General features: G+C 35.8%; 1 protein-coding gene across 4 annotated transcripts in view; it reads left to right on the top strand.

Moving 5' to 3' along the window:
• Positions 1 to 25966, top strand: part of CHM (CHM Rab escort protein) — a 190979-nt gene that overhangs the window by 135961 nt on the left and 29052 nt on the right. For all 4 annotated transcript variants that reach the window (XM_016129964.2, XM_016129961.2, XM_036226400.1 and 1 more), the window contains 3 exons: positions 10915 to 11019; positions 11420 to 11483; positions 16652 to 16748. In XM_016129964.2, the coding sequence (XP_015985450.1) occupies positions 10915 to 11019; positions 11420 to 11483; positions 16652 to 16748 (266 nt within the window). The remainder of the gene's footprint in view (positions 1 to 10914; positions 11020 to 11419; positions 11484 to 16651; positions 16749 to 25966) is intronic.

Here is a 25966-nt window from a genome sequence, read left to right as displayed (position 1 = left end):
CAAACACTACTTTGTTATTCAAAATAAAATAATTGAGAGAGCTACCAGTCATAGGAAATTTTTTTTTGTCCAGACTTAATATATAAGTGAGGGATAATTTTTTGAGTGTAAAACCTTGAACATATGTTTGGGCATATGCAGCATATATTTCTTTCTAAGGAATCCAGGTTGACTCAAACAATTGTTTATTCTAAGTGTGTAATTAGAATGTTAATCGAGGAATCTGCAAAGATTTGCATTTGTCTATTTATGGTCTTAGAATGCCTTACTTCTACTATTTTTCTGTGTGCAACACTTGACATCTCTCCCCTTTGGTGTAGTTAAGAGCTACTCATGACTCAAGTCTAAGGTCTAAGTTTATTTCCTGACCCTGCAGGCTAAATCAGAACCCTCTGCCAGCCTCCTGAGTCAAGTCCCCTTGTTCTATTGTTTTTAAGTTCCCTGTAAGAAAAGGCAGGATTTCACTACTGTATCTTCAGAACCAAGGCAGGTTTCTATCACCCATTATACTCAATAAGTATGTGTTAAATGAAGGAAGGAGGGGGGGATGGAGGAAGGGAGAGAAGGAAAGGAGAGAAGGAAGGAAGGAAGGAAGGAAGGAAGGAAGGAAGGAAGGAAGGAAGGAAGGAAGGAAGGAAGGAAGTTAGCTAGCTAATTTAAAACTGATGATACCCTTTTTTTGCATTTCTTTACACCTCCCATTGAGGAAAGCTGATATAAGCATAAATGAACATAGCATTTATGTATCATCATATTTAATGTGGTCACACATCAAAGTATTATATAAACTTTAAGAGAAGAAATATGGAATATGTAACCAAGTCCATACTTATTTTCAGCTAGATCTTATTTTTTATTTTTGTTTAATTTGCTTTTCCTGAGATCTCCATTGACTGTGCTCTCTTTGCTGTATTATCCATTGGCTCTGCTTTCTTAATTTTTAGAGGACATAGGTATTAGTAGTTTTTTTCCTATACTCTCACTACATTCTAATACTGAACCCCTCTGTTGACTGTTTCTGGAAATACTGAATGTTTTTGTTGAGCAGCTTTATGTTCTTTGCAGCTGTGCTGATCATGTAAAACTCCTGTAAATTACATTTGGCCACTTAGCAATACAGGATTTGATATTAGTGTAGAGTATGGATAACCTTGGACCAGATATTTCTGTAACCGATAGTGTGAATCTGATTACTTCAGTTAGTGTTCCTTGTGTACTTCAGCCATCTCACTAGATTTCCTACTATGAGTCTTTCTTGGAAATATCTTTTTTTCTGAGGTCAGGAATAACTTTACCTTTCCCAGATACTTGGAAGTTAATAGTGGAGTGTATGGTAGAATAAGCATGAGGTGACCAATTCTTAATACCATTTGTCATTATAGGAAAACTGCTGAATTTCTGATTTTAGCATGCCCCATTTACAAAGTGATAGTGATAATATTCTAAATATTTAATCTCTATCAATCCCCATGCTAGTTGCTATGGGGTTAAAGTGATGAATAAAACATGCTCCTTGTCCTCGTGTACGAAGAGATGGCAGTAAAGAGTGTAGGTTCTGAAGTCAGATAGATCTGGATGTGTGTCGCGGCTTCTCAACTTACTGAGTGAACTTTAACAAGTTGTTTAACCTCTCTGTACTCTAGGTTCTTTATCTGTAAAGTAGGACATGACAGTACCAACCTCACTGGGTTATTTCGAGTGTTAAGTAAACATGTAAAGTATGTAGAACCCTTTATTAAACATAACAAGAACTCAGTGCACATTAGCTAGTAGCAGTTATTAATGTAATTGGATACTTTGGGATCCCATGGAGGAGCTATACTGTAAAGATCTTTCCATGCTATGCTAAAGAGTTTGAACAAAATAAGTGATAGTTTTACATGGATAAATAAGATTAGATTTACTACTTTTAAGTTAGTAATTCTGGCAGTGATTTGGAAGAAACCTGGTGATTGAAAGACATTCTTTACCTCCTAAATCAGAGTTTCTGTATCTTTATTTCTATCTGTACATTGTTCACATGTATGGAATACTTCCATCATCCATCCATCCATCCATCCATCCATCCATGCATGCATGCATGCAACAAGTATTAATTGTTTTATGTGTGCCAGGCATTGGGGATGCAGTAAATGACAAGACATTCATGGTCTTTGTTCTCATGGAGTTCAGAGACTTCTGTGGGGCAGTAAGTAAGAACCAATAAATTAATGAGGTAATTATACAGTAATCTGTTCATTATATAGATCTGGCTGTGTCCCTCTCTGTAAAAAGCTTTAGTGGCTTTATGTCACTTCAGAATAAAGTTTAAGACCCTTCACATGACACATGAACCTCTGGGATCTGGTCTCTGCCTGCGTCTCTCTTCTCTCCTCCACCCCAAGCCCTGCTCTCCCCACACCCCACTTTCTTTTTTTTCAATTAAAAAAAATTTTCCCCATTGTGTTCTTTTTTTCTTCTTGTTTTATTGAAATATGATAGACAATTAGTTGCTCGTATTTACATTGTACAATTCAATGAGTTTTTTTTCAATTATAATTTGTGTACAATAATATATTTGTTTCAGTTGTGCAGCATAGTGATTAGAGATCTGTATAACTGAAAAAGTGACCACCCCACTAAATATACTACCCCTCTTCCCCCTTACATATTTATTACAACATTATTAATGATTTTCTTTATGCTCCCCTTTATATCTCCATGTCTATTTTGTAACTATCCATTTGTACTTCTTAATCCCTTTGTCCTTTTTCACTGTCCCCCTAATCCCCTCCCATTTAGTAGCCCTCAAAATATTCTCGGTATCTATGAGTTTGTTTCTGTTTTTGTTGATGTTCTTGTTTATTTTGTTCTTCGGCGTCCACATGGATGTGAAATAATGTGATATTTGTCTCTCTCTATGACTTATTTCATTCAGCACAATACTCACTAGGTCCATCAAAGCAATATATTTTTCCATCTCCTTCATTTAAGTCTGTATGTGTCTTTTAATCTGAAGTGAGTCTCTTGTAGGCAGCATATGTAAGTACCTTGTTTCTTTATCCATTCAGCCACTCTATCTTTTGGTTGGAGCACTTAATTCTTTTCCACTTGAGGTACTTGTTGATAGGAATGTAGTTACTACCCTTTATTCATGTTTTGGATACATATTTTTTTTCTTAAAGACGTCCCTTCAATATTTCCTGTAATACTGGCTTTGCATTGATAAATTCCTTTAGCTTATTTTTGTCTGGGAAGCTCTTTATCTCTCTTTCCACTCTAAATGATAACTTTGCTGGATAATGTATTCTTGATTGTAGATCCTGGGCTTTCATTACATTGAATATTTTGTGCCATGTCCTTCTGTTCTATGTAGTTTCTTATGAGAAATCAGCTGCTAGTCTTATGGATGTTCCTTTGTAGGTAACTAACTACTTTTAAGATTCTCTCTTTGTATTTAACCTTTGGCAGTTTAATAATGATGTGTCTTGGTGTGGGCCTCTTTGGAGTCATCTTTTTGGGGACTCTCAGAGCTTCCTGGGGTTGTATGCTTATTTCCTTTACCTGGTTAGAGAAGTTTTCCATCATTATTTCTTCAAATAGTGCTTCAACTTCTTGTTCTTTTTAAGGTACCCCTATGACGGATATTTTTACATTAAATTTTGTCCCATAGGCTCCATAAATTATTATAGTCTTAGCTACTGCTGCTGCTGCTTTTTTTCTTTTTGCCATTCTGAATGAGTGTCCTTGGCTTCCTCATCCTTTATATCGGTGGTTCAATCCTCTTTATCTACTCTGTTTATTCCCTCTAATATCCTCTTCATCTCAGATTAGTATTCTTCATTTCTGACTTGTTCCCTTTTATAATTTCCATTTCCATTTTTATGTTTTTTACCTCTGATAAAGTTCTCGCTGAGTTCATCTACACTTCCCCTAAGTTTATTGAGCATCTTTATACCCAGTGTTTTGAACTCCGCATCTGTTAAATTACTCGACTCCATTATATCTGGAATTCTGTTCTATTCTGTCATATGGTTTCTGCTTCTTTGTCTTCCCATTTTGGCTGTCTTTCTGTGTCTGTTTCTATGTACTAATCAAAGCTCCTAAGTCTCCCAGTCTTATTAGCATGGCTTTGTGTAGTGAGTTTCCTGTGGCACAATCCTGAGAGGGGTTCAGCTGCCGGCCAGTTTTAGCTCCAGCCTGTGCCCCTTTAGGTCCACCTGTTAAGATTCAGCAAGAAATGCACAGATGCTGTGTTTATAGTTGCCTCAAGAAACCACGCCAGGATCTGAGGCCACCTGCCACCAATGTGAGTCTCGGTGCTGCTCAGCAAGTTGCACCGGACTCTCCAAGGACATAACTGGATGTGGCTTGGGTGGGGCCACGAGTTAGGGGAGGCAGAGTTTCAGGGAATCCTCTTGGTGGAGTGACTTCTGTTATCCAATTTGATGATGTCTCAGCTATGGCGGCACTGTTTCTTCACATTGGGAAGCGGGGAGGGTTCAACAAAGGAACAGTGGGTACTGCCAATACTCCTGCCTGGGAAAGAGTTTCACCTCCAGCCCTGCGTGTGCCAGGCCTAGCTGGCCCAAGGTCTGGCTGGTCCAAGGTCTGGCTGTGGTCCAGGCCCGCGGCTAAGAATAGGACCCCAGATATAGAAAATATATGTAAACGTACTTCAGCTTATTGTATCACACATATGTGGCTGAATGCCACTGTTGTACTCTGCCATGTGAGGAGCCATGCTGTCCGCTGGAAGAAAAAGGGAAGCACAAGAAAGGGAAGCAGAAGAAGTGCACGCAATGCCATGATCCCCCAATAAAACTGCACTTCCGGAAACAGAAGTGTGCTCCGTACAATAAAGTTAGTGCCTGCCATTTCATTCTCATGTCTGCCTCTTGTGCATTCTTCAAACTGGGCATCTCACCATTGAATTTTCCCTTCTCAGTCAGCAATACCACTGACAATTGGCATAGCCCACAGCTCACCACATGGGTTCCTGACAGACCCTTACTCTGACAACTCAGTGTCCCCCTGCAAGCCCCTGGTGTCCCCTGCACAACCAGCCTGGCACTGGTGCTCAGAGCGAGCAGTTCTGTCACCGCAACAGTCTGCTCACAGACACGGCCCCTTTAAGAGGCATCTATAGCTGCTGGTTGCTGCTGCCACTGCCTCTGTCCCACTCAGCTGCTCAGACTGGGCAGCCTCGGGTCTTCGCCCCCTCCTACCTTCTATCTTTGCAGGTTGATTAATTATTTCTCTCCCTAGTTGTAGCGTTTCTGTTCATCTAGATCCCAGACCATTTCCTTGCTGTTTGCTCCGTGTTTATGTCATTCTTCTCAAGAGGGATGAATAAAGCCTCTGTCATCTATACATTTTTTCATGTCCTCACTTCCATTTTATTGTCAGTTAACACTGAACTGCTTGTGGTTCCCTGTACTTCTCTTTTTGGTCTGCACATTCTGCCTTTCTGTCTGAAGTGTTCTTATTTTCTAGTTTAACTGGTTTTCATCCTTCAAAAGCAGCTAATGTACTACTACTTCTCAGATCATTCCCTGATACTCCAGCGCTGAGTTAGGTACCTCCCCTTAGTAATTGTGTGATGCTCTGTCCTCATCTCACCACTGGACTTGGACATTGTCTTATAGTGGTCTGTGTCTAAATCTTCATTATATTGGGTATTCCTCAAGGACAGGATATTTTTATTCTTACTTCTTACAACTGATCAGCACATTGTTGTTATGCCATACATTCATTTTGAGCAAATGAGCTACCAACTTGCTAGTCGTCCATTGTCTTATTAGACTTAACAAGAGTTTAAAGCAGTGTCAGTGGAGATGAAGAAAAGAGGCAAATCTCAAGAAATCTATATAAGATGAAATGAAAGTTTAGCAGCAGATTAGATATAGGAAGAGACATTTTGAGCTAGGGAAACAGTTGAGTGCTGGTCAGGGATTCCATGGGGGAAGCAGGTGAGGAGACATGATGACCTTAGTTTGGAGCATGTTAGGTTTAAAAAGTGTTTGTAGTCTCTCCAGAAATAGATAGTATCAGCTAGTTCTTATATTTCTGTTTCATTATTGTTCATTCTTTGGTTTCTCTCTTCTTCTTTCTGATTTATTTCTAGATTTCTGTCTTCAATATCACTGATCCTTGCCTCCATTTGGTCGACTCTGTTTCTCAAGCTTGCTATTTCATTTTTCAGCCCTTGCGGTGGGTGGGTGGGTGTGTATGTGTGTGTGTGTGTTTTAATCCAAAAGTTCTACTTGGTTCTTTTTGAGGCTTTCAGTCTCCTTCTCTGCTCATTTAGTTGTTTTTTCAATTCCTGAAATTGTTGATATGACTCGTTTTGGAACTCATTGAGTTTGTTTCAGAAGTACCGTCCTGAATTCTCTGTCATTTAAGTTGCATATTTCTATATCTGTAAGCTTATTTTTTTGGAGATTTGTCTCTTTCTTTCTGAGATGCCTTGTCACCTTGGTTGTTCGTGGTGGTTAATGGACTATTTCTCTGCCTGGGCACAAATGGAAGTATGTTCTGCTTTTTTCCAGAAAGAAGATTTATTATATAAAGGTCTCTCTGTAGCCTGCTGCAAAGAAGGCACTTTTCTTTTGGTTTCCAGTAGGTGGCATCTAAGCCTCTTGGATCCCTGCTTTATATAAAGCCTTAATAATGCCTTTATATAATGCCTTTATTTTCTTGTAGATATTTAATCCTGCTCACTACCCTCAGTTTCAGTCCCTGTCAATGTTAACAACAGTTTCAGTAGTGTTTGCTCAGATTTCCCTGGGGCTCCGTGGCATTCCTTCTCAGAAGGTATGCGGGGAGGAGCTCTCTGGGTTGGGGGATGGGGGCTGCAGCTCAGCCTCAATTTTGCAACCAGTGCAGGTAAAAATCAGCTGTTGTTTCTCTGCAGTTCCATCCCGTCACTCTGCTTTCTTCCCTGATGACTGAGCCTTGCCACCAGTTGTTTGGAACTCAACTCTCCCAGGCATGGCTGTTCAGGGAAGTCGCCATACCTTCTTCTCTCCCCTTCCTCTTACAGGGAGCTCCAAGGGCTATGAGAGGCAGCTTCTTTATTCTACCAGTCCACCTCCCGACACCCAGATTCTGACCTGTGGTAGCTCTTATGAGCAGATCCTATGCTCAGACGTGCTGGTATGCAGTTTGGGTGTTTTTTGTTGAATTTCAGATGTTCAGCTTATTGTTGTTTCAAAGGGAGAGATCTGGGGACGTCTCTCACTCTGCCATGTTTCCCTTCAATCATAGATAGATAATAAGTGGCTTAAAATATGGATACAGAGCTTTGGATTGGTCAGAGCAGGTTAATGGTGTTTGAAACTATGGGAGTTGAATCTAACCAAGAGAAATGAGTGATAAGCATTTTTGGAATGGTTTTATTGAAGAGGTGCCGTGTGGACTAATGTGTTTGATAAAGCATGGAAGGGCATAGTGAATAGGGAGAATTATTTTGTTTCCTTCAGTGATTGTGAATCTGCCAATTTCCTTAATATATTTTCCTTTTAAGTGTTTCACATGTTATTTCTGCACTCATTACTATACAATTAGTTGGGATATCCTAAAGATCATAGATATAAGATACCTGTTTTAATGTTATTTTTCTTTTCTGGGCCAACATTCAGATAAAGAGTTTTCATCTTGCTGAGTGTTTTCTTCCTTATTGTCATTTTGATGTTTATGCTCTGACATCATTGAACCAAGAACTGACTAACTGTTATGATTTGTTAATTTAGAAAGCTCAGTTCTAGAAACGTTCTACCTGGCTTCAGTGATTCTTATGATCAGTTTGGTCATTGTGTCCCCATAACTGGGAACTCCTATCGTTTTCCTCCTCAATTTACTATTTACAAGGCTTAGCAAGACCCTCAACTAAATCCAAAATGCTCTTAATCTTTAATGGCTTCCTCAGGTTCATATGGGAGAGGTGGGTGGGAGAGTATTTTAATGTCTTTCATTTTGCCGTTTTGAATGCCATCTAATTTTTTATATTAATCATAAAATACAAATTCTAAGTCTAGGTTCCAAAACCAATATTCCTTTCTTCACTGTTTTCCCAATTAGGCCAAATATATCATAGTAAGTCAAGTATCTGAGGGGAAAACAAATCTTATCATTTACTTAAATGTATCTTGCTTTGAACGGCTTTTGTTCAGGCCTTAGTACTTCAGAATGAGACTCAGAATGAGCCTTAGTACTTCAGAATGAGACTCAGGTGAGTCTTGTTATTATCATATACCCAACTAATGGGGCATATGTGATCATAACCTCAATTTATGCAGAAATCAGTATTTCTTCTGTAACAGTAGCTCTTGACTTTTTTCCACCTAGCACAGCATAGAGATACAATAGTAGTCAGTAGTGGCACACTTGGCAGTGATTATTCCCTGGGATTTGGGAGTTTATCAGAATCTCCAGGGGTACTTATAATTTGAAAAAGTCCCCCAGGTGTGATTCTGATTTGCTTCCTTCTCCTCCTCCTCTGAGAATCACTGTTTCATCTAGAAGTCTCAGCATAGGCACATCTGTTGTTCTATTGCCCTTGCAAAGCTGAGCTCCCTAATCCCCATGCCCCCATAATTCCATTTTGTCTGGTCCCCAGTAGTTCCTTCTAATACCATAACTTCTGAAACCAATGTCTACCTCTCACCAAAGTTGTAGGTACCATTGAACAGTCCTGTTAGAGTTTTGAATCCTACAAAACAAGAAGGTCTCCATAGCTTATGGCCAGGTTTAATAGTGTGATTTATTAAAATGTGAGCTTTTTGCAAAGACTGAGAGTCCAGTATTTATGCTAACATCAGTTTACCCTCTCCTCCAATTTTATTCCATCATTTCCTGATGAAAAATTTTAACTCTACACCAATTTGAAAGAATTCAAGGGTGAACACCTGTATATCCACCACTTAGATTCTACAACTGAAATTTTAATACACTTGCTTAATCATGTATTTACCCAAATGTTCATCCCTCTATTCATCTTTTTACCTAAAGCATTTCACAGTAGATTCCAGATATCAGTACAATCCCCCATAAACACCCCAGCATGCATATTATTAACTAGCATTTAGTACTTATTTTTCACTTTTTCTTTTGATATAAAATTCACATACAGCGAAGTGCCCAGATCTTAAATACTCATTAGCTGAGTTTTAACAAATGATATATCTGTATAACCCAAATCCCTATTAAGATAGAGAAGAGTTTAATACCTACTTTTTTATTTGTTCTGCCCAGAGTATTCTCTCTTGACTTTAGATAGTCTCTGAGTTAAAGGTAAGAAAAAAAAAGCTTGTCAGTGCTTTCAGGATAAATGGCAATCAGTGTTTCATGACAGGTCAGCAGACTTCTCTTTTCCATTGCCTAAGGTACCTTGTGTTTTAAATTATATATGAATGTTTTAAAACATTCTTTTTACTTTTTGAATAATTATTTTGAAAAATATTGTATTGAGGTATAAATACCTTATATCTTTTTAGTTAAGTATATTATAAGGCAAGAGCTTTCAGTGAAATGTGAGGAGATAAGAAAGTAGAGGTGAGATAGGAAAAACACAAATATTAATGTAATATAACATATTAATTATGTTATGTATTAATATGTGGTTAACTGATTAAAATATATTTTATATATATATATATATATATATATATATATATATATATATATCTATATATATATCTAACATCATGAGATACCGTACTCTATCCTGACAACAGTGGCATGTCATTTATTCAAGAATTCCAGCATATCTGCCTTTAGAAAATACACATTAAATTTATCTCCCTCTTGTTCTCTCTATTGTTCTGAAATTTACCATTTTATTCTTAATGCCTTTATGCTGGGTACATAACTCTCATTTGGCTTAATTTTAGAGTGATATAGCATACTTTATACTAGTATATTTAAAATATGGTACAAGTTTGAAATCATTTGCTTGCATTTTATGAGGAACAACATATAAGTGTATTTCTAATAAAACAATTCTGGTCCCCAAAGGAGAAACTATAACAAAAGTAAGTTGTAATGTTTCCATAATAAAAAGACACAGCAAACACACATGCATTTGCATATAGTTCCTGAAATATTGCACACTGGCTTTGTCAGTGCTGGTAAGTCCATTTCAAGGATGTTGCCCTTAGTCCATTAGTTTAGATAATGAGCCCTATAAAGTACATTTATAACTTGTGGCGCTGCAAGGGAGATGGATTCTAATTTTCATCCTTTTATCTAGACACATTGAAAGAAGGTCAATGGAGGGTTCTGTATGATTCATTGCCCTAACACATATCAGATGACAGAGACCTGATAATGTCCATGCATAAGTGTTTTCCTTATTTGGAAAAATCACTTGAAAGAACTCTTTCTATGATCATCCTTTGAAGTAAAGTGGAAACAGATATTAAAAGAAGCTCTAGTCCTTTCTGTATTAAAAAAAAAAATTATCACACGTGTGACCAAATAGCTATTCTTTAACAAAAGAGAAAGCAACACTTAACAGAAAAATAAAAAGCCTTTAGTAGCTTTTACAGGCTGTGAATGATACAGCAAGATATTTAATCTTCTTTTCTCTCCCCCTTTCCTTAGTATTAAAGACAAAAAAAGAGCCTTTTTTTTCTTAAACAAAAGAAAAGCTTCTGTGTTCCTAAACATTAGAAAAACTTAAATTATAATACTTGTCCGAACTTTATCGTTACTCGTTAATGCTGTTCAAAATAAGTAAGTTCGATCCTACACTTACTTTATAGTTTAACATATATCCTCTAGTTTAGTGTCTGTTTTGTGAAATTGTACACATTTTTTAAATCTTATCTTCCAAGAAATTGGTTTTAAATTCAAAATTGGTAACTGATTATGTTCATTGGTTCAGTTATTTAATCATCAATGAGAACTTTCTTGCTATGCTTATCTTCATAGATGCAAAGCAATCATAGATCAGTTTGGTCAGAGAATAATGTCTAAGCATTTCCTTGTGGAGGACAGTTACTTTTCTGAGAACACTTGCTCGCATGTGCAATACAGGTAAGACACCCCTTCACCCACTCCAAGGAAAGGTGAAATTTAGGAAAATTTAGCTATATAATTACATTGGTACTTCTATATGACTGTTGTTCAAGTATGATGCTAATATATACCAAACAAAAAATATTGAATATGTTACAACTGTTCTTTTATAGCATCTGGTTTTGGGGGAGCCTAACCTAATTTGGACTTCTTTGCATCAGCTGGGGTTTGTCTGCAGGTCATACATTCTCCTTTCATGAGCCAAGAAAAGATTAAAGTAGAACTTGGCTCCATTTGGGGAGGTGACACTTTTATCATTACTTAAATCTTTGAAACATGCCTTCTGTTGGTTATATAACTGTAAATGAAACTTATCCATGGAATCTGAATCACCGATTAACTGTTTTGTGCATTACAGGCAAATTTCCAGGGCAGTACTTATTACAGATAGATCTGTACTGCAAACAGATTCAGATCAACAGGTAATTTCAGTCCTGTACTTTTTAATAATGTGTTTACTAACTTAATCTGTGTCCGATATGTGTAAATTAACATGGTATAAATGTACTGTCATATGTGCTAATATGTTTAATGCATTTTAAATACATAATGGCAATTATGTAATAATCTTGGTTTCTTAAAGATTTCCTTCCAGCAGAACAAATAATTGTGTCTTATGTAACAGATTTATGCTAGGAAAATTGGACTAAATTCTAGTTTTTCGACAACTACGTCTATGAAATTGAAAATAGTTGTTATGGGAAGAAAAAGATAATCCCCAGAGAATTCATTTAAAAACCTTGGAGAGAGAGACTTTATGGTAACCAGTCCTGCAACACTGGTGGTAAGCCCACCATTAGGCCTGCTATGAATCAGTATCAACATACATTTCCAGTTCCGATTTGTCCTTATTTCTCTTGTTCATTTCAGTATCCTCTTTCTCCTCCTCACCTCCAATTCTAGAATGTCTTAATGCCTAGAGTTTGCCTCACTTTAAACACTTAAGCCCCAGAAGTATCCCCCCTTCTCTTTCTGACCATATTTTATAGTTACTGATAAAATCAGTTTACTCAGAAGTATGACTGTCAGACCTATTCTATATGTTCACTGCTAAAAATAGGTTCCTAAAATCTCTTAAATTTGAAGCTTTACTATATCAAACAAATATGTGTATGAGCACAGTACTTTAATCATTCAGCAAACAATGGGTGCCTTTTACATGCCAGCCAGTGTGCTGGACTGTGAAGAGACAGTGCTAATCATAATAGCATCTCTACCCTCATAGATTGCAGTCTGGAGGATACAGAGACAGACAGATAAACAGCATCTAGCTCAGCATGACAAGTTTGAACAACGATTGGTGCAGAAGCTATCATAGCATTAATCACAATATCCTGTAATTGCCATTTGATTCCCATCTCTCTCAGTAAACCATGAGTTTTGTGAATGGGTTGAAGAATAACAGGGAGGCAGAAAAGTAAAGAGGGCAAATAGAAACAATTCTGAAGAAGCTAAGCTGTGAAGAGTAAGACAGAAGTGGTTCCTGAAGAGAGATGTGGAAATGAAGGTTTTTCTTTTCTTTAAAAGATTAGTGTATATTTCAGCCGATGACGTGGAGCCATAGAGCATGACAGGTTGAAGATACCCAGAAGAAAAGGAAAGTGATTGATACAGCAAGCCTGGTCATTGACCTGTTGAGAGACCTCCAGTTCCTTGTCCTCTCTGTTTTCTCACAGATTACCATCTCCCTTCTACCCTCTCTTCTTTTTTTCCACGTTCTAGACCCAGTAGTAAATCTGCACTCTTCTCCCTCCAACACCAACAATTCCTGTTTAGTCACGTTCTTTCACTGCATCAACAGAGGAAAATCCCTTCACTGGATGAGATTGTTAACTCCACCGTGATCATTGAGGTCTAAAACCACACAATCAGACGGACTGGCACTGCCACAAAGTCAGGGGCACCAGCCTCATTCAGTTGGACCCTTAGTACCCACCACTAGTTAGCTCTTCCACTGACCTCAGATAGTCCCCTCTCCTTTTCCCTTCAGTGCCTAGTCCAGGTCTTCACTATTTTATCCATCCCTCTTTCCCTTAAACCTCTCAACCCTGCTCACCACTTCACCGAGAAAAATGAGGCTACCTACTAAATACAATAGCCCTTGACCTCCTGCCCCACCACCCACAACTTATCTACACCAGGACAGAGATTAATGAGAGGGTTCTCCTTGTCCAAGGTCAAGCTCTTTCACAGGTGCCCTTGACACACACACATACCAGCCCGTATGCCTGCTTTCTCTTCTGCATTTCCAGCCCATCCTCACTACTGTCATTTTCCCCTCGACCTATATACACATACTATCATTTTCTGTTCCAAAAATAAATAAAATGTTCTCTTGACCTTGCCCCCATCTCTAGCTAGTATCTAATCTCTCCCTTGCTCTTATCAATATTTTCAAGACTATCTATACTTACTACCTCCAATTCCTTCCTTCTTATTCATTTCTAGATCAACCTGGCTTCTGCTCTCACATTTCTACTACAGTTTCTCTTGCTAAGTTCATTAATAACTTCATAATAGTCAGAGCCACAGGACAGTTTTTGGTTTTTGTCATTTCTGGTACACTTGACAATGTTGATTATTTCTTTTTTCTTGAAACTCTATACTCCTTTGGCTTCCATGACACTGCGCTCTCCTGTTTCTCTTCATAACTCTAGCTATTTCTTTTCTGCTTCCTTCATGGGCTCTATCTTCCTTTTAAATATTGTGGCTCCTCAGAGTTCTCACTTCAGCCCACAGTACCTCTTGCTTTGTACATACTTGCTGTTAGACTCCATGTAATCATGGTTTCAACTCTGCATAGTTGTTGGTGCCAGCCACTTCTATTATCTCCCAGGAGTGTTGGCTCACATGCCAAACTTCCTGCTGCTCATCTATTCCAGGGACCCTCAAACTGAACATACCCAGAGCTGAACTCAACATCTTCCCTCTTAAAACTACTCATCCAGTGTTCCTCATCTTCTTGAATAGCACTGATATCCAACAGCAACTTCCTCCCATCTCTGACATATCATGAGCCACCAGATCCTGTCAGTGGGCTTCCTAGAAGTTACTCCAATCTGCTTTTCCCCTCAGTCCTTATTCTCATTGCTCCAGTTTCAGAATTCATCATCTCTGCTTTTTAACTTGTTGCCCTACCTCTAATCTTGTCTCCTTTAAATGCTCCATCTTCCACATAGCCTTTAGAGTGATCAGTCTAAAATGTACATCTGGTCACCCTTTCTTTGTTTCCAGTATGTTTTTCTCTCTATTAAAATCTTGGAAGCATAAATAACATTATAAGACTTAAAGAGAGGAAAGAATAGGTACAGGTCTAGATTAATCTTATGGAAGCAGTAGTACAGAGTTGAGGGAATTCTCTTTTGGTGGCTTTTATAATTTCTATGAGATTCAAGACAATTACCTTCTCAGAGTTCAGGAGATGGAAAGTGCTATGGTGGAGGGTTACTGATTATATCTAAATTTAATATGTATATATGGATGATAGTTACGGGAAACAAAAGAACTACTTACATCTTGGGGCAGTTTTTAAGATAACCTTTCCAGTTATGCTTATGTTTTCAGTCATAATCATTTGATAATTATAGCACAACATTAGATATATGTTTTAGTGGCTCCTCTCTCTTTAATACTAAAGTACATTTTCTATTACGGACAGCAGCAAAAGGAGTTAAGAGGAATATGGAGAACACAGTTTTTGAGACATCTTAAACTCAAAAATGCACGTACAAGTAATATAACAGTAGGATAGTCATGGTTAGCAAAGGAATTTTTATTTCGAACCTCACACTATAGCTATTATAATAAAGATAAGAAACAAGTATTGGTGAGGATGTTGCAAGAAGGGATTGTGTCCTGTGGTGAAAACTAAATTGGTGTAGTCACTTTGGAAACCAATAGGGAGGTTCTTCAAAGAATTAAAAATAGAACTAGCAATTGATTTATCAATTCACATTCTGGGCATTCATCCTTAGAAACTGAAAAATCTACTTCAAAAAGATATACACAACCCTATGTACAATTCAGCATTCTTTACAATAGCCATGATATGGAAGCAACGTTGGTGTCCGTTGATAGATAAATGGACAAAGTAGATGTGAGATAGATAGATAGATAGATAGATAGATAGATAGATAGATAGATAGATAGATAGATAGATGATAGATTAGATAGATAGATAGATAGATAGATAGATAGATAGATAGATAGATAGATAGATAGATAGATAAAATGTATGTATGTAGTGGGATGTTACTCAGCCATAAAAAAGAATGAAATCTTGCCATTTCGACAATATGGATGGACCAAGGGTATTATGCTAAGTGAAATAAGTCAGAGAAAGCAAAATACAATATCATTTCACTTATATGTGGGATCTAAAAATACTAAACAAACGAACAAACAAAACAAAACAGAGTACAAACAGAGAGCAAACTGTAGTTGCTAGAGGGTTGGCCAGTGGGTAGAATGAGCAAAAAGGGTGAAGAGGATTAAGAGATACAAACTTATAAGTCATGGGGATGTAATGTACAGTATATGGAACACAGTTCAATAGTACTGCAGTAACTTTGTATATGTACAGTGACAGGTGGTTACTGGACTTCTCATGTTGGTCACTTCATAAGGTATATAAATGTTAAATCACTATGTTGTATACCTGAAACTAATATTTTATGTCAACTATACTTAAATTAAAAAAAAGAGTTTTATATTAAAAAAAAGGAATTTTATTTTGAGAACTTATAGGCATTTCCTCTGTGGGCTGTCAACATGACATTACCAGTCAAAATCTAAGCAAAATGTTCACAGGTAAAAGAAAATGGGACTTTGCCTTTAACAAGTTATTTCCTGTATGAAATGATATAACTTCCTCAGATCAAAGATTAGATTGAAAATTAATATTGGTGCTCTTGGTTCTATAGAGAAACATTGACATTATGATCATTTAAAATCTTTTAAATATAAAGCCATGCAGCATATCAGTAGTGCCTAGGACAGCATACTGTATATCAGTAAACATTATTTAATAATAATTTTCAATTTCACTTTTAATACTGAGTTTCTAGTTTCATTAATGGAGTTCTTAAGTTAATTTGAAACCATTTTGAAACATTTTGGTATATATTTGGCTATACTTGGGTAGTATATGTTGACATATACTTTCCTTGTTTCAGTATCTTTGAAATTTGTAACATTTTTACATTTTTTAATACTCTGCTGTTTTTAGTTATTATGAATAATCAAAATTGATTTAATATCTGATTTCAAAGAGTGGAGTGTACATAATTCAAAAGTAATCTTATAATTGTATCCTTTTAAAATAAGTGAGTCATTTAATAATATTAAGAATATTTGGAATCATTTAATAATATTAAAGATATTTGGAATATTTCTTGTCTATGAATTACATAAATGCACTATGTATGATATATAAATATGTAATGTAGAAATTGGATGTTAAGGCACATGTACATGTTATACGTGTGTTTGAAAAGACACTCAGTTTGGAAGTTAACTATATACTCGAATAGAAAAAAAAATAAAAATGAAGTCTATAAGCTATGTCTGATGTTTTGTTTCTGTTTTTAAGATTTCCATTTTGACAGTGCCAGCAGAGGAACCAGGAACTTCTGCTGTTCGGGTCATTGAGTTATGTTCTTCAACAATGACATGCATGAAAGGCACATGTAAGCCCAGTAGATTCTGGTTATTTGTCTTTTGTTTTTATTTAGGAAGTAAAGAGGGCAGCTATTCTTATAGTTGTCAGGGTCGTGTTTATAGTTTTTTCCATATATACATATATGTTTTATTCACAATATTTGTTCACAGAATAGTATGTTTTTACAATAAGTCACTTCATACTTTCCACTAACCTCTAAATATTCTGTGGCTAAATCTTCACAAGCACTGTTGCTATTCTCCAGTGAAAATTTCTGTGATGTTTCCAAGTCTTCTTGTAATTTTTCTTAAGCATATTGGAAACATTTTTTCACAATATTTATTTTCTTTACGCTGGTTTTCTTTTTCTTAGAATTCTTAATCCAATTACTGACCTTCTACCATATATAAATCCTCATTTTATTTCTTTTTTATGAGACTACTTAGGGACTACTTTTGTTCTTTTTCCTTTATGTATTAAAATTGCTATCTCAAGCATTGTCAGATATTGTGCCTTCTACTATATATTTCGTAAAGATGTTTCAGTAAGTAGAAATCAGCAAGTATACATTAGACATCACTATGCCTAGACCTAAACTGTGTACCATAGGGTTTATGAAGACACAGAGATTGACATGCCTGATTTGAAGTGTTCATAATCTTATTGCACACTTTATGGAACAAGACATTATTAACTGAATGCAGTGTACTCTGCTTGGCATTTCAGGATAGGTAAAGAAGAATATGAAATCGACCCTGACCTTACTGAGCTCACAATCTAGTGGGACAGATAAGACAAACACAAAAGTAACTCTATGAGGCATGGTACGAAACTACAACAACAGAGATACCAACAAAGAGTGGACTTTAGAAATTCACAGGAGGGAGACATAACAATATTATTAGCTAAAATTATTTTCACTTCTGTAAATTTATATTTTACTCACACTACTGTAGGAATTAGAAGCGGATTAATAAGGAAAACTTGACTGTGTTTTCAAGTGTAGAGCTACTGTTTACTAAAAGATGGCAAAAATGTGATAGAAGTGGGAGCTTGATGCCAACAAAATGAGTGAAGAAGACTTATCCAATATTGCTGTATACTAAATTTCCATTTGAAAAGTAGCTCAGAGGTTTTTCTCCTTTTATAGTGATTTGTGATATAGGTAAGTCTTTACCATGACATTTATCATTATTTCTCCATATAACATTAACCAATTTTTTTCATATCTTTTATCTGTGTTAGCATCTTAGATAAATATATAAAACTGCACTTTTCATTGGTTTTTTAAATTCATTTTATATTTGTGAAATATTTTTGTATCCCCTGTCTAATGATACATAATAATATTCCTCTACCTAGAGATGATAAACACTTGATGTATGTTTCTTCGTGGTTTTTTTTTTTGTATCTGTAAACATTTTCAAAAAATGCAATACATTTTATATGTTATTTTATAATTTGCTTTTAAAAATACTTAATGCAACAAAAATCTTTTTGCATCTCTTATACCATTTTCAGTGTTTGTGGATATGGCATTTTTATTTAATCCCATGCTGTAAAGATTAAGCATTATTAAAATTTTTACTCAATAGCCCTGTAAAAAACAGCCATCCTTATAAGTAAATATTTGTGAGCATCCATTATTTAAAAAAATATTTTTTGAGTGGAATTATTGGGTCAAAGTATGTAGATTTATTTTTATTTTGAAATAATAAGAGTCATAAGAATTTTCAGATAGTACAAAAAGGTTCTATGTACCCTGCACCCAGTTTCTCATAATAATTACATTTTACCAAATTACAATATTAAAACCAAGAATTTGACATTGGTACAATGTGTGTATGCAGTTTAATCACATGTATACATTCTTGTGACCATCACCATAAGGATCCCAAGTATTGCTCTTTTACAGCCACAGCTATCTTCCTCCCTTCCCACATTGACTACCTAATTCCAGGCAATCACTAATCTGTTTACCATCTCAATAATTTTGTCATTTTGAAAATGTCATATAAAAGGAATTATACAGTGTGTAATTTTATAAGATTGACTTTTTCACTCAGTGTAATTTCCTTACGGTTCATCCAACTTTTGTTGCATGTATCTATAGTCCGTTCCTGTTTATTGATGAGTAGTATTCCACAACAAGCTATATTTCCTTCTGGCCTCCAGGGTTTCTAATGAGAAATACCATGCTATTTGAATTTTTTCCCTATAGGTAATTTTTTTTTTCTCTCAGGCTACTTTCAAGATTTTTTTCTTAGTCTTTAATTTTTAGCAGTCTGATTATGATGTGTCTTGGCATGCATTTCTTTAGATTTATTTTATTGGGGATTTATGCAGCTTGAATGCAGGTTTATGTCTTTTACCAAATTTAGGAAATTTCCATCCTTTATTTTTTTTTAGTACTTTTCAGCTTCACCCTCTTTCTCCTCTTCTTCTGGGACTCTTATGACTATTAGTCTTTCACTATAGTTACACATATCTCTGAAGTTCTGTTCATTTTTTTTGTTCAAAAATATTTATTCTACCTATTAAGAACAATCTACCAGGCTAGGCACAGTGGATTTTACAAAGGAATATTGCCAGAGTGGTAACAGTGATATGATAGTACAAAGAACACCAAGAAGAGAGCAAACTACATGTTTCTGTTCATTTTTTTATAATTTATTTTCTCTTGTTCATATTGTGTTATTTCTGTGATTCTACGTTCGTCACCGTTTCTTTCCTCTCTACATTCCATTCTGCTGTTGAACCCATACATTAAAGTTTTTTTTAATTTTAATTATATTTTTCAGTTTAAAACTTTCCATTTAGTTCTTTTTTAAATCTTTGATTTATTTGCTGAGACTTTTTCCCCCCTCTAAGGCTATCTTGTTTCATTTTAATTGCTCATCGATGCATTGGTATGATGACTGTGTTAAATCTTCAGATAGCTCTAATAACTGTCGTGTTGGCATCTGTTCATTAATTGTCTTTTCTCATTCAAGTTGAGATTTTCCTTGTTCTTGGTATAATGAGTAATTTGGGGTTGATACTTGGGCATTTTTGTTATTATATAATGGAGCTTAGATCTTATTCTGTTTTAGCAGGCCTTTTCTGACACTGCTCTGGTGGGAGAAGGGGGTGTCATCTTGTTACTGTCAGGCGGTAGTGTCAAGTGTGGTTCCCTACTTGGCCTCTGCTAGCACCTGGAGGTTGGAAAACGTCCTCATTACTGCTGAGTAATTGTAGTAAAAGCTCTCCAATAGGCCTTGATTAATTCCATGCTGGCTAGGAGGAACAGAAAGGAGTCCCTTGTTACTGTTCCTCACATGGCCTTTACTGACACCATAGGAGGGAGGGTGTGGCCTCATTATTCAAGCAGTGGTAAGAAACCTGACTCTCCTTTAGACCTCTTCTGACACCACTCCATTGGGGCAGAGGAGCGGTTCCTAGTTACTGCCCGGTAAGGGTGTGAATCCAGGATTCTGTAATAGTCTCTACTAACACTGTGGAGGATGGGGACTCCTATTTCTGCTGGAGATGAAAGTCCTGACACCGTAGTTGGCCTTCTTTGACACCACCCCACCAGGAGTGAGGTTGTGGAACCTCATTACATCATGGCGAGAGGTGGAAGCCTAGGCTCTCCAGTCAGCCTTTAACGGTGAATGTTAGAGGTGAGACCTCAGTTTTCCTGTGGCGTTTGACTGGAGTAGAGCAATTATTGTCTAAATTTTTTCTGTCTTGCTAGGTCGCTCAATGCCTAGTCCTTTGACTAGAGAGAGCAGCCTCTCTTTGGGGTCTTCTTTTTTTATTATTTTTTTTATTTTTTTGGTCTGAGCCCATTGATATTTCTGGGTTGCCAGTTTTTCTGGTAACCAGTCTGAGATACATGAGGCAAAAAGAAAACCCAGGGAACTCTGCTGTTTTGTTCTTTTGGTCTCAAGGTCCCTATCCAGTTTGTTTTCTTCTTTCTACCTTGCAGAGGTTTTATATAACATGTTCAAGATTTGTAGCTGTACTTAGCAGGAGGAATAGGGAAAAGTATTTTTAATCCATATTTCTGGAAGTGGAAGTCCCTAAGTGTCTACAGTTTTAGCCTTTTGATATATAATGTCAAATTGCCCTCCTCCGAAAGTCGTATCAACTTTTATATCCAGTGGTAGTTTTTAAACAAGTGCATCTTTCTCCAAACCATCAACAGCAGTGGATATTATCTTATCAAAACTCCTTTACCAATTTGAAAGTTCAATAATAGTTTTGTTTAAATTTGTATTTAATAACTCATGAAGTTGAACATCATTTTGTAGTGTTTCTTGGTTATCCTTCTTTTGTGAATTCTTTATTATATTGCTTGTTTTTTTTTATCAACTTATAAGAACAATATAAACATTAAGGGTATCAATCCTTAGTTTTAAAGTGTTACAAGTATGTTCCCAGTTCATTAAGCATTTTTTTTAAAGTATATGGTAAATAGAAGGCATTATTCTGGGTCTTTAGAGCAAGGCAAAAAGTGATAAAAGAAATAATTCCTGACCTCAGGAAGCTTTAAATTTATTTGGGAAGAGAAAAACAGCACCATAAGTAAACTTAAAAACAAACAAAAAAAGACAGCAACAAAGCAATGCAGCATAAACTAGGATATAAGCAATGAGTGTTAAATGAAAACAAGTCATTGTGTAAAATGATCTAGGACTGCTTCAAGAAAAATATAAGACATAATCTTCCCCTTAAAAATAGTATATAAGAAACTTTTTAGTTCCTATTATGATAATATAAGATTTTCTTATGTAAGTTTTCTGTTATGGGTTAAAATATTTGAACTAATTTTATTTTGTTAGGGATGATATATTTGAGTGGGTTTATATACACATATGTACATGCCAATATATGCATTTATAGGTACATCTGTATAGTTATAGGAAACAAATTTCAAAGAGTATATACCAAAACATTCACAGCTTTGGTTATTTCTAAATGATGGTAATGCAGGCAACTGGGTTTTATGTTTTTCCGTTTGTTTATATTGATTTTCTGATTTCTCTACACTATGAATTAAAAACATACTTAATTGGATATACCACAAAGATGAAAAAGATCACATTACAGACACATATGATAGTGTGATGAAAAACTGACATACTGTACCAAATATTGTAATTTCGATTATGCAGAATTGAATCCACAAGTTTGGATGTTTATTTCCAGACTACTATGATATAAAAATGTTTTAAGTTGTCATTAAATTTGACCATTTTTCTTTCATCTTCATCATTATCAAATCTTCCTACTTAGATAAATATTTCCTAAAATTTTAAACTACTTTTCCAAATTACCCTGCAACATAGTAATCAGTGATTCATCTTAAGCTGGCTCTTTCCCACATGGCTCCTTCCTTCTTTGTCATCTAAATTATGTTCCTGCTTAATTCACTGATTTATGTCTGTAAATACTCTCCCATCCCCAAACCTCTTTTTCAGGTAAGCTTATTCAGAAAAGTCTTCCTACTAATTGAGGACATAACATAGTATGCCTCTTGTATTTTGGAGTCATATATAGCGTGAAGTTATACTGTGACCTTCATATTTTCTAAGTTAAATCATAGCTATTTTAAACACCCCCTGGGAATTTCGACATTGTTTAAGTTTAAATATATTTTGGGGGGAAGCTTAACTAAAATACATTTCATATGTATGTGTTTGTCTTAGAATCTTTCTCATATAATAGAATTATATTTATATAACAATCAGTAAAGAAGTCAAAGAACTTTCATCATCTTATTACATTCTGCAGAGTACAGTGTTGTATAGTAAGAAATGGTGATGCAGCACCTCTGCACTTTCCAAATGTAGGACATCCCCACGTTTGGATGAATTGTATTTCTTGATCTCTTAAAGTAGTTTGTGGTGAGGCAAGCTTTTGTTTACTCACTCCCGCATTTCACACATGGACTGTCAGCTAGGTAAGAGTAACCTAGAGTACTATCTGGATTTTCTTTAGGCCCACCTAGAAGAGCCAGAGAGATGGCAAAATTATTTGCCCAAGATCATGTGATATTTATCATTGAAATACAGTAATATTACTACTACTAACAGTAATAATAATAGCTATCATCAGGGATTTGTGGGGAGTCAGTGCAGGGCTAAGTGGTCCCCATTCATTTTTTTTCATACAGTTCTTAAAATAATTCTATGAAGTAGGTGCTGTTAGCTCAATTTCATAGAAAACTAAGGCTTGGGGAGTTAAATTACATTGTCAAGATCACACACTTCAATAAGTGGCAGAACAGGGATTCAAACATTTTTTTTTTTCATTCAGGGCCTATAAAGCAGCCTGTTACTTTGCTGATGCTGAAAATTGTTTAAATAATAATAACAATGCAACCTCATATACTTTTCTCTCTGTTCAAAAATCATAAACACTGCACCAACTGGGCTTTTTCAAAAATCATAAACACTGCAACTAAAACTGGGCTTTTTCCTATCATACAATAGAGAAAACAATTTTCTTACATTCTGTGATGGTAGTCGTTCAATAAATATTTATTGAGCCCCTACTAAATGTTGTGTGCCAGTGGATATAAATGAATTAGGGCTGTTGTAAAGATTCGGTGTTTATAAAGCAATGTTTATAGAGCGATGGGCAAAGAGTAAGCATATAATAAATGGCAACTGCTATTAATATCAAAAATACCATTGCTAATATTCTGGGTTATTAATACCACATAGAGCAAAATATTATTCTTTTTAATATTACTGTGTTTTCTCTCACCTTTGTGCCCTTGCATGTACTGTTCACTTGACCTAAGGTGGCCTTACAAACCAGTTAAATGCCTCTTCATCCTTGGAATCTTAGTTTAAATATTGCCACTTTTCCCAAGCCTTTCCCCAAGCCTTATTCATGTACTCAGGCTTTTGCTCCTATATTTAGATAGAACATTTACCTTCCCTCTAGGTTAATACTCTGTTTTAATAATAATGATAATTAACATTTTTAAGCACATACTATATGCAGGCACTATTCTAAGTTACTTTATGTGGGTTAACTTAATTTATTCTTCCAACAATTCTGTGAGATATAGGCCCCATTGTCTATTATTCAGATGACAAAATTGAAGCACATAAAAAGGTAAGTGATTTACCTAAGGTAATAGAATTAGTACAAGAGAGAAGCAGAATTTGAACACATGCAATCTAACTCAGGATTCTGCACTTTTAATCATTATGCTGTACTGCTTCTCAGAGCAATTATAACATAATTAGCTTTACATTCCCTGTCCAATATGAAAAACAGAACCATGGCTTACCATTTCAATCCCTAGAATTTAAGTATGTATATTACACTCGATACCGTTGAGTTGATGGGGGAAAAAACTGCATGCAAAGTTTTATTTCTAAAGTGATATTTTCTAACTTTAAAGTTTAAAAAAAACTAAAGTTACCTGGAAACGTTATACCCACTAGCAAATGAAAAAGCAAAGATTTTATAAGCATTCTATCTTAATATGTTCACAAAATTGAAAAGAAACGTTATTTTAAGAAGTTAATTTTTAGTTCGTGCACCTAATGTGGGAATCAATTTCTAACTTAACTTTATAGGAAACTTAAGGAGAATACCAGTACGGTGGAAAGAAGATTTGCCCAAGAGTCTATAGAATTACTTCAAATTAGTTATTTGAACTTGGAGAAGTTTACTAATTCCTTGCATCTTGATTTTTTCATTCGAAATTGGTGTTGGGGTATGTTCTTCCACCACAGCCCCAACAGAACCAGATAGGTGAGCACCCTGCCCCTCCTCATGCCACTGCCATTTCCCCAACACAGCTAACTGTGTGACACCCCCTGCCCCCAGTACATGCATCCCATACAGGGATTAACCTTTAAGCACTTGTCTCTGGCAGCTAGGGAAATTGTGCTTCTGGGCCCCATGTGTCTGAAGCCATTGAATAGAAACAAACAGATTCAAGCAAAAGGAGGAGACTGTTCCAAACAAAAGAACAAGATAAAACCCCTTTAAAAAATATTAATCGGACAGGAACAATGTACCTGATAAACAGTTCACAGTAATGTTTGTAAATATGTTCACCATACTCCAGAGAAGAATGGACAAACACAGTGAGAACTTAAAAAAGAGATAGAAAATGTAAGAAAATACCAAATTGAAGTAACAAAGCTGAAAAATATAACAGAGCTAAAAGAATACTCTAGAGGGGGTTTCGACAGCAGACTAGGAGCAGAGGAAAGAATCATTTTATCTGGAAATCAAGGCAGTGGAACTTACCAAGTAGAGCAGCAAAGGGCATGGGGGGGGAAGGAATTTTAAAAATTGAAGATAGCTTAAGGGACCTATGGGACAACATCAAGTAGAATAACATTTGCATTATAAGAGTTCAAGAAGTAGGAGAGATAAAGAAAGGAACAGAAAATTTACTTGAAATAACAGCTAAATAAAACCTTCTTTAAATCGTAGAAGGAAACACATCCAGGAAACCCAGGTAGTAACAAACAAAATAAACTCAAAGAGACCCATACCAAGACACGCTATGATTGAAATGCCAAAATTTACATATAAAGAGAGAATCTTAAAAGCAACAAGAGAAAAACTTCTTCTTACATACAAGGGGACCCCCATAAGACTATGAGCAGATTTCTCAACAGAAACTTTGCATGCCAGAAGAGATTGGCTTGATACGTTTATAATGATAAAAGGACAAAAACCTCCAACTAAGAATGCTCTGCCAGGCAAAGTTATTATTCAGTGTTGGAGAAAGAGCTTTCCAGACAAACAAAAGCTAAGGGAGTCCATCAGCTCTAATCCGGCCTTATAAGAAATGTTAAAGGGACTTCTTTTCGGTGAAAATAAAAGGTACTAATTAGTAACAAGAAAACACTTCAAAGTAAAAATCTCACTGGTAAAGGTAGTGACTTAATCATATATGAAGCTAGTATATATATGGGGGAGGAAGGAGAGAGGGAGGCTGTTACATGTGAGCCTCCTGGTAACCTGTGGTAGATACACTAAAGATAATGAGAAAGGAACCTAAGCATAACGCTATAGAAAATCAATAAAGTAAAAGGAAAGAAAACAAGAGAAAAAGAAAAAGGAGCAGAAAGGAACTATAAAACAACCAGAAAACAATTAACAAAATAACAGTAATTGCACACCTATCAATAATTACTTTAAATGTAAATGGACTAAATTCTCCCATCAAAAGGGAGTAGTTGAATGGATTAAAAAAACAAGACCTATCTATATGATGCT

Source organism: Rousettus aegyptiacus, unplaced genomic scaffold (genome assembly GCF_014176215.1).
Source record: "Rousettus aegyptiacus isolate mRouAeg1 unplaced genomic scaffold, mRouAeg1.p scaffold_m13_p_9, whole genome shotgun sequence".
Lineage (NCBI taxonomy): Eukaryota > Metazoa > Chordata > Mammalia > Chiroptera > Pteropodidae > Rousettus > Rousettus aegyptiacus.
This window is presented reverse-complemented; position numbering and strand designations above follow the sequence as displayed.